Here is a 16198-nt window from a genome sequence, read left to right on the forward strand (position 1 = left end):
ATAGATGTTCCATTTTGGGATTATTGCAATTTATATTGTTAGGTTTTAAATATTTAGGATGAAATGTTTTTTATTCTTATTTTGTGTATGTTGGCAAACCGAGAACAAAAACATGTCTAGATTAGGTTTTAGACATTGCTTAAGATTGTACAAATCAAGATTCAAGAACTTGCAAGCTACAAAAAGGAGAGTTCAAGTTTTGTGAAGCTCAACCGATCAAAAATCGTAGATAAGTCAGTTGTGCAGAATTTAAATCAAGCCCAAGCCCGTAAAAACGTTTAGGATTTTAGTACAACACTACAAGGTAAAAGGGAAAACCATAATTACATTTTAGAAGCTCTTGAAAGACTTGTGAGTTACTCCTATGAGATTTGAGAGGTTACTGTACCTTCTAGCTCTCCAAGCGTTTACCAAAACAAGATCTACAATCAAGAACTGGTGGGAACAAGTTGCTGCATAATGATCTACTACTAATGGCAATCTTAAACCTTTAAGTGAGATCTCAAAGTTACAAATAGGGAGTTTGGTTTTAGCAAATCCAAGATAGAAGAGTCTGTGGAGTTAGAGTTGCACATGGTCGTGTTAGTAAGTCCTACTTGAGGTGGCTTTAGATTTAGGGTTCAAATCTATTATAATCTTCCATTCTATCATAGTGAATTTGTTTACCTTGAGGATAGCTAGGTTAAATCCTCCCTAGGTTTTTACCTTGAAACATTTGGTTTCATTGGTTTTCTTGGATAATCATATCATTGTCTTCTTTATTTTCCGCACTATATGATATGATTATATGTGTTTAACCTAGATCTCTTAATTAACCTAAGTAACTACTTGGCTAATTCAACAGGTTAAACTATTCTAGTTTTAAGGGGTCTAAGCAAAAAAGAAAGTGGTATTAGAGTAAGGTTAGCTCTTGATTAGGTAGCTTTACCTTGAGTTGATCCTTGACCTCGGTTGTCATGGATTCTCTTGTCTTTCCTTTAAATTCAATTAGATTGAAAATTTAATCTTTTTTATCTTGGACTGTATGGCTAATGAATTGTGCTAATCCTATTCTTAAATACCTTGGTATAACTATTAGTTGTAATAATTATGTTTGTAATACTACTCTAACTACCTTAAAAGTACGTGATACTTGTTTGTGTTATTTGGATAGTGGTTGTTCTAGGCACATGACAAGTAACAAAGCTTTGTTCAAGACTTTCTTTGAATGAAAGATAGGTACTGTAACATTTGGAGATAGAAGCAAATAAGCCATTCGTGGCATTGGCACAGTAGACATACTGGGTTACCAATCTTTGAAAATGTGTGGTATGTGGATGGATTAAAAGCAAATCTACTGAGTATCAATCAAATTTGTGATAATGGACTGAATGTACTATTCATTGAGTATGAATGTGAGATACTGGATGACGGAGGTGACTGCATCTATGTTGGAATAAGTCCTATGGCATAACACCAAGCATCAATCAGAAGTGCTATAGTGTGAAGATCAATCAGGTGGACTTATGGCATCAATGATTAGGACATGCTAGTCACAAAAAAAATTGAAAAGATCTCTAAGTGTGAGGCTGTTGTAGGTTTACCAAAATTTGAGAAGATAAAGAAAAATATTAGTAGATCATGTCAGATTGGTAAACAAGTGAAATCTCAACATCCATCAATTAGTGAGGTTCAAAATTCCAGACCATTAGAGTTACTACACATTGATCTAATGGGCCCAGCCAGAGTTCAAAGTCTAGGAGGGATGAAGTACATATTAGCTGTGGTAGATGACTTCACTCGATTTACTTAGGTAATTCTTCTGAGATATAAATCTGAAGCACCTAAAAAGATGATACATTTATGCAAAAAAACTTCAAGTTGAGAAGAATGCTATGGTTGCTCGCATCAGGAGTGATCATGGAAGAGAGTTTGAAAACTCTATGCTTAATTCGTCTTGCTATGATCAAGGAACTAAGCAAGAATTCTCTGCACCCAAGACACCTTAGTAGAATGGAGTAGTGGAAAAGAAGAATAGAGTGATTCAAGAAATGGCTAGAGTCATGTTGAATAACAAAAGCATGACCAAGTCATTATGGGGAGAAGCTGTGAACACTGTATGTCACATACTAAATAGAGTATACTTTCAACCCAATATCAAAAAAGCTCCATATGAACCCTAGAGAGGGAAAAAGCCTATAGTGAAATATATCAAAATATTTGGTAGTGAGTGTTACATTCTTCGAGATGGTGAGAATCTTGAGAAGTTTGATGCTAAAAGTGATAAAGGGATCTTTCTTGGCTACTCTACATCACACTGATAGTGAAGACACTCTACCCAAGGAGTATGTCAGCAAGCCTGATGACCAAGAATTACAAATTCTAAATGATACAATGTCAGAACCTACAACACTTGTTCTTGAAAGGATATAAGAACAAGGTGAGGGAAGTACTCCTATTGGGCAAACTAGCACATCAACATTGTTGGTAAAAGAATCATTTGCTGGGTTAAATTAAATCACCCTATTACCAACATCTTGGGAAGCTAAAATGATAATATGCGGCTATGATCAAAAGCATTAAATGTAATTACTTACTCTTGTTATTTGTCTCAAATACAACCCAAGAAAGTTGATGAAGCTCTTGAAGAATCTAATTGGATAAACTCCATGCATGAAAAACTTCATCAATTTGTTCGGAATGATGTGTTGGAACTGGTTCCTAGACCACAAGGAGTTAATGTAATTGGCACAAAATGGATTCTTAAAAACAAGTTTGATGAAGATGGCACAATTATAAGAAATAAATCAAGACTTGTTGCACAAGGGTACACTCAAGTAGAAGGAGTAGACTTTGATGAGACTTTTGCACCTGTAGCTAGATTTAAGTCTATCCGAATTATCTTGGCAATTGCATGTTACTTGAACTTCAAACTCTATTGGATGGATGTGAAGAGTTCATTTTTGAATGGGATATTGCAAAAAGAAGTGTATGTGGAGCAACCTAAAGGATATGTGGATCCTCATAGACCTAATGATGTCTACAAACTGAAGAGAGCACTATACTGTCTTAAACAAGCTCCTCAAGCTCAGTATGACAGACTAACTTCTTATCTCACAGAAAATGAATTTAAAAGAGGAAATGCAAATAGTATTCTTTTTATTCAAAAAGATAAGAAACAGTTGGTTGTGGCACAAGTCTATGTGGATGATATTATCTTTGGCTCTACTGATGAAAATCTTGCCAAGTCTTTTGTTGATGAAATGAAGAAGATGTTTGAGATGAGTATGGTGGGTGAACTTACCTAGTTATTATAACTTCAAGTAAAGCAAACTGACAAAGGAATCTACATCAACCAAGCAAAATATGCCAAAAATCTTGTAAAGAGATTTGGATTGGAAAATGTAGCTTATGCTGAACACCAATGGCCACTAGCACAAAATTGGGGATTGATTCATTAGGTCATCCTGTTGACATTAGTTTATATAGAGGCATGATTGGTTGTTTGTTGTATCTTACTGCTAGTCATCCTGATATATCTTTTAGTGTTGGTGTGTGTGCTAGATTTCAGGCTAATCCTAAAATGTCACATTTAACCATTCTTATCAGAATAATTAAATATGTGAATGGGACTAGTGATTTTGGTTTGTTCTATAGCAAAGAGTCAAATGTATCCCTTGCTAGATATTCTAATGCTAATTGGGCTAGAAATGCCGATGATAGAAAAAGCACTACTGGAGGGTGTTTTTATGTTGGAACAAATTTAGTTGCTTGGATGAGTAAGAAACAAAATTCAATCTCTTTGTTAACTATAGAAGCTAAATATATTGCTACAAGAAGTTTTGCTCATAACTTCTATGGATGAAAAATTTGTTAGGTGATTATGGCTTATCATAGGATACTATGGTTGTGTATTATGATAACTCGAGCACTATTGATATCTCTAAGAATCCGGTTCAACACTCTAGGACTAAACACATAGAGATTAGATATCACTTTATTAGGGATCTTTTGGAGAGAAAAATCGTTGCTCTTGAATATATCCATACTGAGCATCAGAATGCTAACATCTTTACCAGACCTCTTGATAGAAGTAAATTTGAGTCTCTTCGTAAAGTGATTGGTGTTATCACATGTTTCTAAGTTATCCTAAATACATGGTCCTCATGTTATATCTCTCATTTCTTTGGACCAAAATGTTTTTGTTTGGGATTTTATTTTTCTGCATTTCATTCTAGGGTTGATTAGGATGTTTTTATGTTTTATTTAAAAAAAATTAAAAAAAAAAATTGTGTATTACACACCACTAAGTGTGTAATTATAAAGGTGGCCTATGAAATTTACATTGTATGACAGTGTACCTTGTTTAGCTTTGATGAAATATTTTCTACATTTTGCTAGTTTGTGCTATGTAGTGCTTAATTGTGTGAGTTGTTTATAGTCTTTAAACAAACAATCTTGATTCTGATGTCACATATTTTGATCGTAGTGACTAGAAAATCCTAGGAGAGTTCTTGAGTTGAGCGATTCATTTTTATGTATGTTTTGTCACAGATTTCCAAAGGGGGGGGGGGATTGTTAGGTTCTAAATATTTAGGATTAAATGTTTAGATTCTTATTTTGTCTATGTTGGCAAACCGAGAACAAAAACATGTCTAGATTAGGTGTTAGACATTGGTCAAGATTGTACAAATCAACTTTCAAGAACATTCAAGCTGCAGAAGGGAAAGTTCAAGTTCTGTGAAGCTCGGCAAATCGAAAATTACACTCAATCGATCGAAAATTGTAGATAAGTCAATTTTACAAAATTTAAATCAAGCTCAAGACCACAAAAATGTTTAGGGTTTCAATCCAACACTACAAAGTATAAAAGGAAAACCCTAATTATGTTCTAGAAGCCCTTGGAAGACTTATGAGTTACTCTTGTGAGATTTGAGAGGTTACTGTACCTTCTAACTCTACAAGCGTTTATCGAAACAAGATTTACAATCAAGAACTGGTGGAAATAAGTTGCTACATAAAGATCTATTACTAATGGTGATCTGAAACCTTTGAGTGGGATCTCAAAGTCACAAACAGGGAGTTTGTGTTTAGAAAATCTAAGATAGAAGAGTTTGTGGAGTCGGAGCTGCACGTGGTTGTGGTAGTAAGTCCTACTTGAGGTAGCTTTAGATTTATGGTTTAAATTTATTGTAATCTTCCCTTCTATCATAGTGGATTTGTTTACCTTAAGGATAACTAGGTTAAATCCTTCCAAAGTTTTTACCTTGAAACGGTTGGCTTCATTGGTTTTCCGAGGTAATCATATCGTTGTCTTCTTTATTTTTCCACACTATATGATATGATTATATGTGTTTAACCTAGATCTCATAATTAACCTAAGTAACTACTTGGCTAGTTCAATAGGTTAAACTAATCTAGTTTTAAGGGGTCTAAACAAACAAACATATATGTTTGTATTTATTTATATAAGTATGAATTTATTAATTTTTATGTTTATTAACAAAATTTAAAATCCACATAGCTTCCAAGCCCAAATATAGTTTAAGTACATTAATATAATATTTAGCTTAAATAACATGTTTTTTCCCAATATTTTTCAATTTGTTTACATTTTTATTTTTTTTATTATATTTGCCAAAACACTTAAAACATCTTAATACCACCAATATAGGCCTGTACAACCCAATATTTCATCCACTACATTTTAGAAGAATACCGATATTGGTTTAATAGCTAGTATAGTATATTTTTCTGATACCTGTACAATATTGACTTTCCAAATTGTGGTAGGTTCAAGTGTGTTTGTGTGTGTATATATATTCTTTTTTTATATATACAATTTTGACCTATGGTGATTTGATATATCACTTGTTACAAAAATATTGTAAGATTTTGATATATGGAATTCTAATAGTGTGCGGATGACCACTGAAAGATTCTATATATTATATCATCTTTAAATTTCCTATAGTCACCTATTCCTTGTATTTCAAAACACGTCAAGGTTCTAGTTATATTCTAAAAGAAAATTATACCCCTTTCGTTCTTCAATGTCAAAGGTTATTTGTGTAATTTTAACCCATTGTAAGTTTTCCTTAAGAATTAGTAATCTCGCCATCTAATTGTTTGTTATCACGTCACTAAAAAATTTAGTGTTTATTTAATGGATTAAAAATCCTATGGGTTTTATGCTAAAAATGTTATATCTAGTAATATTGTTAAATATAGCCAATGATAGATTAGAAAATTTCATTACACTTGTGCCACATGTCTATTAACTTTGTATATAAATGGATAAAAGATATTTATTAAAGGAATATATACATGTGTTTTATTTCATGTTTGATATGAATTATTTCATTCTTATCACAAGTTTATATTTGCATAATTTAGATTGAATAAAATATTGCTTAATTATGGATTCCAATTAACGCAATTGGTAAAATATTTGATAGTTGCATAAGAAATTTGAGATTTAATCCTGCCTACATAAAAAACCATTTGGTGTCTTGGTGTAATGATAAAAAATACAATTATTAAAAGCAAACGTCATAGATTGAAACTTTATATAATATATATATATATATATATATATTGCTTAAATAAAGGCATGTTACTAATTACTAATATATATATATATATATATTAAATATTAAAGACAAAATTAAAGAATAGAAATTGAAGAGAAAAAAAAGATGAAAATAATCTCATCCAAAACATGGGGCCTATTATAATTTGGGTTCTATCCTAGAAAATAAGTATTGAACAGTGCTCCCGAAGGAATTGGGCTTCTTTTTTAAAGTTAAAATGGATTTGGTTTATTAGGAAACGAGTTAGCCAGGCCCTGTACTTTCTTACTCAAAATCTCATTCAATTGTAATTGCTTTACTCTTGGAAAGTCCTGAAGGTCCTCTTCTGCTTAATAGCTAACCGCCTATAAAGCCCATGTTGAGTAACTCAGCAATATCCTAGAAGAAATCAAAATCTAACCTTTTATTTTAATTTCACCAAAATCCAACTGCAAGCCCAAACCTTATCAACGATTCAACACCCATGCCATTAACAAATCGAAAGCCTGGTAACTTGACTTAACTGGTAGACACATTTTAATGTTTTTAATGAAAATATTATGAATTCAAATCTCCCCCTAATTATTGAATTATAAAAAAGCAAATTTCAAAATCTGTGTTTATTGAGAGGATGTATTTGGTGGGATTTGCTGTGGTAATGAAGGTGGTTTTAGTGATTGAGCCTGTTTTGGGTTTTGGGGCTGAAATTGCCGGTGCTGTTGTGGGTTTAGATGGAGCTCTGGGTTTAGTAGTTCGAAGTTAAATTTGGCCCCCAGGATTGGATTTTTTTTTTTTTTTTTTCTCAAAATATTTTTATCAATCTCTTTTTTAAAACAGTTTTAAAATTTAAAGAAAGGTAAACCCTGAAATAACCAAAAAAAAAAAAAACTAAAACAAAACTTTAGAAAAAAGGTGGAAATTTTTTGGGAGTAAAATTTCATTCAAAATTTGTGTATTTTCACTCTATTTTATACTTCTCCTCTCAAGACTCTCCTCAAGATTTTCAATATGTAGCACAGTGACCAAAGAGCTCGTCCAAAACTCTTTCAGAATCTCAATGGATATCGGAAAGTTTTGGCGCATTATTTAAATTGGCTCATCATTTAGAGGGATACAAGCTCGAGTGAGTATGCATCATAATTGATAGATTGAAATAGGGTGTTTACAATATACATTATCAAATATTGGTTTACACTTAGTGAACCAAGCATTTTCTAATATGTACACTCATATCAAGCCCCTAGAATATGGGTGTGCATAATGTAGTCTTCCCAGTTCCCAGTCAATGCACTTAAAATCAAAGTTAAACAAATGGGCATCAATATATTAAAATGATGATATTCAAGTTTAAAGGAAAAAAAAAAAAAAAGGTGATATATTATAGCATAGAGAATACCAATACTGAGGGGACTTCGTTTTTGTGGGTGTGTGTAGTGCATAGTTTTTAATTAGAGTTTAAATTTTGTCTGGATGTGGCGTAAACCAAGGGGTTCATGCCACCAATAATATAACGCCACATCAACACCCAATTAAAAATCTCATTAAAATTAAAATTATTAAAAAAAGTAAAAATAAAAATAAAAAACAAACCAACAAAACAATGAACTTTCTGTGTTGATGTTAGCAACGGTGATGTTATCGAAGGCACAAGGAAGCTGAAGAAGTCACCACCATCGGTGATTTTTTTTTTTTTTTTTTTTGAAGATGAATATTCATTCATAAAAGAAATAAACGTTATAGCCAAAAACAAAGCAAGACGAAAGAACAGAGGCAGAGCAAGACACAAGCACCAAAAGAGACTATGAACAAAGACACTAGCCAAGAGGACTGGAGATTTAAGAAGCTGGGTTGGAACAACTCTAGAGATAGTTAATGACCTGCTATGTACAAAGACGAACATGACCAGGTCAATGATTTGGACCATTTGGTCATCTCTCTTCCTCCTCGTAAATTTTATTTTACCAAACCTTAAAAACAAAACAAACCCCACAACCACAATAGACCAAGAACCCAGGCTCCAAAACACACGTGCAAAAGCAAAAGTTTCAAAATTTAATCACCTACAAATAGTGGAGACACCGAAACCTTGTCTTCCCCCACCAAGATCCACACCTTTATACCATATGCAAATCTTGAGCCAAACCCACAAACTTGCACACAATCCAGATTGGATATATATCTTAAAAAGATTGTACATTGGATAATGAAAATTGGGAAAAAGAAAAAAGAAATCGAGAAAAAAGAAACTTAGCTCAGTAGCAACTTCTCCAGAGGATTTTGGGCAGCATCTCCGGTGGCAGGGGCTATGTCTTAGCTAGCTTGGAGGTTTGGTTGGTTCTAACTTTTGAGGAAGATACAATTTTGGTACATGAATTTTCAGAGGCAAGATTATGTGTGATAAGTTTTATTCGTTAGTTTGCAATTAGCTGATGTGGGGCAATGTGACGAATGGGGTTTTACGCTCCACGGATAGAATTGGCACTCTTTTAATTAACAAGACTTTAAAAGGAAATAATATTTTTTTCTTATCTTTCAAGAGTACGTAAGATAAAAATGGGAAATACTAAAGTAAAAAGTAAAATAAAAAAGTTGTGTTCCTAAAACTAATTACAATTTTTTTTCAAAACCTTTTCATCGCTTTCTCAATATAGCCAAATGGACTGCAATAGAAATTTGAGTGAAGGGCTGTGGCTAGGGATGAAAATTGATAATGTGTTCAGTTTAATGGGTTTTTCAACTCAACCCAAGCTTAATAGTGATGGATGAGGATTTTCTTTAAACGGATTAATTTGGAGTGTGTTTGGATTCTAAATTTTAATTCCTTTATGGTTTTTGCATTTTTCAGTGATGCCTAATTAGATACCTGAACCCGACATGATTATGTATTTAATTTATTAAGATAACCTAGTCATTAATTTTATATACAAATGCAAGAAAATAAATTTTTTTTTTTTTTTTAACAAAGGTGTCTCTTTTTCTCTCTTAAGATATTATTTACTTTAGTGTGTCTCTTTTTCTCTCTTAAGATATTATTTACTTTAGTGCAAAAGTGCTTACTAATACTTAAATTTAGATTATAAATGTATTTAAATTATTATTGTTTATCTAATAAACAATTAATTCCAATATAATATTGGGATACAATCTCTCTCTCTCTCTCTCTCTCATAAGTTACATTAATCTTTTTTTATGTCCATGATGTATCTAAATTCTAACATTGCCAGTAAACAAAGATACCACAACAATATAGCCAACATTTGAAGCTATTGACCTACGCATTGTTTGTACTACAACATCATAATCCAAATTGTTACCATATCCTTTTTAATGGTATAGAAAACCCAATACTCTTTTAAAATAACATGAAACTAATTCATATTCTTTCATGTGTAAAGGTTCAAACTCACCTGTAAACATAGAACTTGGGAATTATAATATTGTCCAACTTTTTGCATTCAAGGATGGAAAAGTATTATAGTAATTTATTTTGTTAATTCTTATTTCATTCACCAACATGTGTCTTTTCAGAATAGTGGAGCGTGAAATAAACTTAAATATTATTTGGAAATACTTGGAGAGTAGAAAAGGAAAAAAATGCGTAAATCTGACCTTTAAAGTTTAGACTATAGTGTGTGACTTTGTTCTTTGAATTGGGCCATACCCTTAGGTTTGTCGAGGTCACTCAAATTTTATGGTCGTCCAACATTTAGTCTGTGCCTTATAATGAATGAACCATCTGTTTGGTCTCCTCTCCACCATAAGACCCAAAAATGTGTACTTTGTTTCTTTACTTCAGTAGTGTGGACCCTCAAGGAGTCAAGGTATAGGCCATAGGATTTGAGACCTATTTATCTCCTGCATCTCAGCCCAATCTTAGATTGCAAAAGTGGTCAAAGAAATGGGAATTTGCAGAGTGAAGAGATGATCAATTGGTATCATCCCATGAGATACTCTTGGTCTAGTATCTTGTTATTCATAGCCCTCAACTGAGTTAAGAGACCTTTGTTGTAGGAAGAGCTTAATGGCTGATATCGAATCCTCACAAACAGTGCCAAATTGATGATGCCAAAAATCATCAGTTGGGTCAATCATCCAAACTAATGTTTTTAACAAGCTTTTAAGATCTGCAAGAATAAGAAAGCTAATGAAAGAGATCACCGAGTTGTGCTTGGTGGAGAAGTTTTTGATATTTGAGTTAGTATCAGCTCATATATTTTGTATATAGATGATATTTTGTAGTCTTTTTGATGTACTTTAGCAAGTGAAATAGATTGTTCCTTTTATAGGTGACTCAAGTAGTTATTGTACATAAATGAGGGTGATACCGATTATTATTATAATTGTAACGTTCTTTGTCTTGATGAGAATTTAAGATCTTTAATGGTCGTTATTGAATGTGTTGAGTGGTTATTTATCTTTCTTTGATGACCTACTAATGACACAATAATCGTCCATTAAAACGGACGATTTAATGACTTTTATGGACTCAACACTCTTCATAAATAATATGAAACTAATTCATATTCTTTCATGTGTAAATGTTCAAACTCGCTTATAAACATTTAAAGGTGAAGTTTCGTCACATTATTGATCAGCACCTTTGAGAATTGTGAAGACCTCTCACGTACGCTTGATTAGACAATTACATTTACAAATTTCTCGAACGTGGTTTCATCAAAAACCTTATAGATCAACATTTGAGCTCGCTGATCATTCTTTTAAACCTTTTGCAAGGACTATTTGTGATTTGGAGTCCAAGGTTTTTTTGATCTTGTAAGTTTTTTTGATCACGTACGCGTGTTAACAATTTCGATTCACACCATAAGAATTTTCGCTCAAAATTCGCTTCACTACGAGTTGGTTGGCTTACACATGCATCTAAACAATCTCAAACATTCACAATAAAATATTGAAGAGAGAAAGAATAAAAAGAAGAGAATTGTTTCCCTCTTGGTTACAAATAAGTATGTATACTCCAAACACAACCCTTTAACTCCCTTTTCACACTTTATTAATTTGTAACATACATTTATTTAGCTCCTCACATCTATTCATTTATTTCTTACATATTAAATTTCTGAACACTAATTCACTTCAAGTAAAATTCTAAGCAGAATGGTAACTAGCTAGGTAGGTTGCTATTGCCTTATTGATGAATGAAATTTCAAATCACACAACATTTTGCGAAATAAAAACAAACAATCCCTCAAAGTTATGGTTTCATTGAGTACTTTGTCAGACCAGGAATATGAGTGTTCATAATGTAGTCTTCCCAGTCAATGCACCTTGGGTCAAAGTAAAACAAATTTTCATCGACATCACTCTCTCTAATCGCCACTCTTAGCTTTTCTGTGTTAGAGTCATCAAAGCTGTACGGAAAACAAAAGCTTATTATTATCAGTGGATACATTGAAATCACAATTGAAAAACTAATCATTACAATAAACAATACCAACCTGCCTGTAAAATATACATATGGTTTGTAGAGGTCAACCAATCGCATCACTACTCTGACCTTCCGGTTAAGATTAATATATATGCCCCGATAATACTGGCAAAGCACCAGATTTGCTAACCATAACACCTTCAAAGAATATTGTTAGAAAGAAAAATAAAATAGTGATATTATAGTATAGAGAATACATATATTGAGGGGACGTTTTTCCTGTTATAATGCATGTTTAGTGTCTGATTCAAAATCATTTTAGTGATAATGCATTTTTTTCTGTGATAATGCATGTTTAGTGTCTGATATTATTGTAGGGTTGTTTTGATTTAGTGACATAACAATTTAGATTAAAAATTTCACACCCACACGCCACTTTGTCCAATGGCCAGTGCACCTAGGCACAATTAGTTAATTAGATAGCTGGATATTATAAATTTATATTTAGGGACTGTCATTAGGTGGGTTTATATCATTATTTTTTAAACTTAATAGCTTAAATCTATAGTTCTTTTTGTGCATTTGTCTTATCTAATTCATTGAGTGGTTTGTGATTTGTGTTTATTGATTGGGAACTACGGCAATTTTAGGCTTACTAAATAGACTTCTCACATTGTATTTTTATTTTTTTCCTTTATTTTTTACTTGGCAATAATTACTAGTCTTTTTGTTAGGAAATTATTGGACATATAGTGAGATAGTAAAAGTAAATTTTATTTGATTAGTAAATTATGAGAAAGTCAACCACAATAATTGAGTTTTTAAGGGTGTCAAGTTATATGTTGATAGATTCAGCCAAAAAAAAGAAGTTATATGTTGATAGACAACTGCATTGTATTGTATTAATAAACAATTATTTTGTGTCGTTTCATTTGTGTATATTTGGTTAATACTAAATGCATGCTAGTTTAGTTTTTCATTAAAAAAAAATTGATTCATACTTCAGTCCTTCTCAATTAAAATCCTGCGTCCATCCATGTAAAAAATTATTACTAAAAACAGGAACCAAACAAGCACAGTACTTTCATTTTTCATGTATATGATTTTGGTCACAAAGTAATTAGCCGAAAGCATACCTTCAATGGCAGTATATATCGAATATCCATGTATGCTTGAAAGCTAGCGATACTACTAAAAATTTTCGGATGGGGGACGTTGATTGACTTTCCATTTCTATCAATCCACGGATTTTGAGTGAAGTACCGGAATGTAAAAATTGAAAGACTAGAGAGTTTCATGGGATTTCTCAATGAAGAACCCACATGGAAGATGATCTGAGAAGACTTATTTGCATGAGTCACCATGGCCATAATAATAGAATTTACCACCATGTCTGCTGGTATCTGCAAGACTTTCAAAATTCAATATTGAAAGCTTGTTGAAAATAATGTCGTAGGCAAACACAAGCATATAAGCTGGATAAATAGATTTATCTACATGTATTTGCTTAATGAGTAAAGAATGAATTTAACTCACAACATCTAAGATTGAATTAGGATGGCCAAGAAAGATTTTCAATCTCCCTTTACCGTAGGCAGTAATTACACCATCCATGGTTCTGTAACAAGGAAATTCCATTTAACAAAGCGTGAATCAATCATGAAAATAGGAGAAAAAAAAAATAGTCTAGAATAGTATTATTTTTCTTGACTGTTTTATAGGTAAACGATGGGGAGTGACAAGTGGGGTTCGAACCACAAACATAGAGCATCACAAATGATGCCGTTATTACTAAACTGTCACTTGAGCCACTTTATTTTCTTGATCACCTTATCTTCTCAATTACCCAACCAAAAAATAAAAGATAGTTTTTCAGAATTGTGAGCTTGTATAATTCCATGTCAAATTATGATTACCTCGCGCCTTCAATCCAACCTGAAAATGGTTCTTTGTAAGTACTGGTTACCATGGTGGGACGTACGATAGCCAAGGGCAGATTCTGATGAAATTGTCCTAAAATCATTTCCCCTAATGCCTTCGTATATACATAGGTGTTTGGCCATCCATATAGTTTTGCCCTTGCAATTAATTAAAAGAAACAAATCAAATTAAAACAATAAGGGGAAAAAAAAAAAAAGATCATCCACAAAAGACTTTGTTTTTGCAATACTTCCTATTACATACATTCTAGTATACACAAGCTACAATTTACAAGAGAGCTCATGACTTTAAGTCACAATTTCAAAGTTTGAAATCGTGACTTACACTCATGAGTTCCCTTGTAAAATGATGTTGTGTGTACTATGTGTGTACACTTAGTTGTACACACTAGTCATTTCATTTATTATTTCAAAAACGTTTTTAGTAAATACATATGATTGACATGAAGGTGACAACTATTATGTCATTAAAAATTTTATTAAAGAATTTTCAACATATTCTGTAAGATTCTTAAAAACCTTTTAATGCCCAAATCCTTCATGGTGGATGTGATCTCTTCATTTGTGGCACCTTGTTCTTGTAATCTATCTAGGTATTCCTCCACAACTTCTTTTTCGGCATTGATAACTAATCTTGAGGTTCCCTTTGGCGTGTCTTCCATGTGTAATGGGCTCTCAAGTATGTTGCCCTCCATTTCGCTAGACACATAAGCTGTAAAAACAACAACAGTAGTCTATTGAGGAGAGCTCAAGTAAACTAAATCAGTTTATAAGGGCAGAGTTCAAGTCTACACTGACCGGTTGATACATGGAGAAGCACCTTCAATTTAATACACTTCTTTGCAAAGTTCAAAACATGCAAAGCTCCGTATGTGTTGATGCCCAATGCAACATCATATCTAAAGAAAGGAATAGAAAAGGTAAAATAGTTTCATTGTTTAATTATATGAATCATTTTGACTATGCATACAATATTGTTCTTTGTTACCTTTCATCAAAGTTTGTTGTAGCAGCAGAATTTAAGACAATGTCTATTTCTTTCCACATCTCTTCTATTAATATAGAATCTTTGATTCCGAAATTCTCGTCACTGATGTCACCAGAGATAGGAGTAACCCTTTCAAATATAAAGGATTCTAGATTTGCACCCAAATTATTTTTTAGAACCCTAAATATGTCTTTTTCTATCACCTACAGATAAATAGTACAAATGACTGATTAAACACAATGTTCCTTAAACGTTACTAAACCACATGTAAAAATAATAATAATTTATTTAAACGTATTTTAGTTTTTAAACATTAAGGATCAAAATAACAATTTTTCCAAACGTAAACGTCTATTTTACATTTCACTCTAAATTAAAGAGATCATATAACATGTAAAAACTGAAAACCAATATGTAGTTCGGTGCATTCATTTTCTTTATTAGAGAATTAAAAATACTTAATTGGGATACCTCTTTACGAAAGCGTTGTGTAGCAGACTCGTTGTCTGAAGCTCTCACAAGAAGATAGAGCCTTTTTACATTTGGTTGAACCCTTAGTATTTTCTCCACAAACACTGCATGCATTTTTCAAGTGGGTTATCACTTATCGCTAACACCAACATCTTTCAACACATGCACACACAAGATTATAAACAAGCAAAACACGCACGTTGTGTTATACATAAACAAGAGGACCCAAGGAGGGAGAGAGAGAAAGAGAAAGAACCTTTTGCTAGAAAGCCTGTGGCACCAGTGACTAAAACAGTCTTGTTCTCAAAAAATTGGAGTATGCCTTCCAACTCCATGTGAGGAAAACAAAAAATGAGAGAGGGAGAGAGTAACTGATAATGATCTCAAGCAAGAAGTAGATGATTTCTAAGGGGGATTTGAGAGTCATAGGCTCATAGCTTTCTTTTTTTTATATAGTATGTTTTGGCATCTTCCTCTCATGCTTCTTTCCTTTGTTGGGTATTCATTAGAAATCAATTGCATTGTTACGCTATTTCCAAATGTACTCGTATATTAAATTTTTGTACCAAGGTGGTTGGAGAATAGCACAAGTGGGAAAATTTTGATTGCTGAATGATCACCCTACTGAATTAGAGGAGGGTAGTTGAACCACAAACCATCAAAGTTTACACATTGTCGCACCTAATTTACGTTGCTGTATAGAAAACTATAAAACTACAATAGTGGTAGTTAGTAGCAGTTTTTTTGTTGTTCAAATATAGATTTTAATCTAATTTTTTTTTTTTTGTTGTTTTTTTATTTGCATTGTTTTACAAGGCTTATTGGCAAGGCATTGATGATTACAAAGGTATAGTCAAAAAAT

General features: G+C 32.5%; 1 protein-coding gene across 1 annotated transcript; it reads right to left on the minus strand.

Moving 5' to 3' along the window:
* Nucleotides 1-11535: 11535 nt before the first annotated feature.
* Nucleotides 11536-15905, minus strand: LOC115963197 (alcohol-forming fatty acyl-CoA reductase-like). The gene is made up of 10 exons (XM_031082124.1): nucleotides 15593-15905; nucleotides 15337-15440; nucleotides 14866-15068; nucleotides 14676-14776; nucleotides 14397-14589; nucleotides 13854-14015; nucleotides 13474-13555; nucleotides 13074-13340; nucleotides 12008-12135; nucleotides 11536-11920 (listed from the first exon to the last, which is right to left on the minus strand). Exons 1-10 carry the CDS (start codon nucleotides 15669-15671, stop codon nucleotides 11764-11766), a joined length of 1476 nt encoding a protein of 491 aa, XP_030937984.1. The 5' UTR covers nucleotides 15672-15905; the 3' UTR covers nucleotides 11536-11763.
* Nucleotides 15906-16198: the final 293 nt, after the last annotated feature.

Source organism: Quercus lobata, chromosome 10, assembly GCF_001633185.2.
Source record: "Quercus lobata isolate SW786 chromosome 10, ValleyOak3.0 Primary Assembly, whole genome shotgun sequence".
In the NCBI taxonomy this organism is placed as follows: Eukaryota; Viridiplantae; Streptophyta; class Magnoliopsida; order Fagales; family Fagaceae; genus Quercus; species Quercus lobata.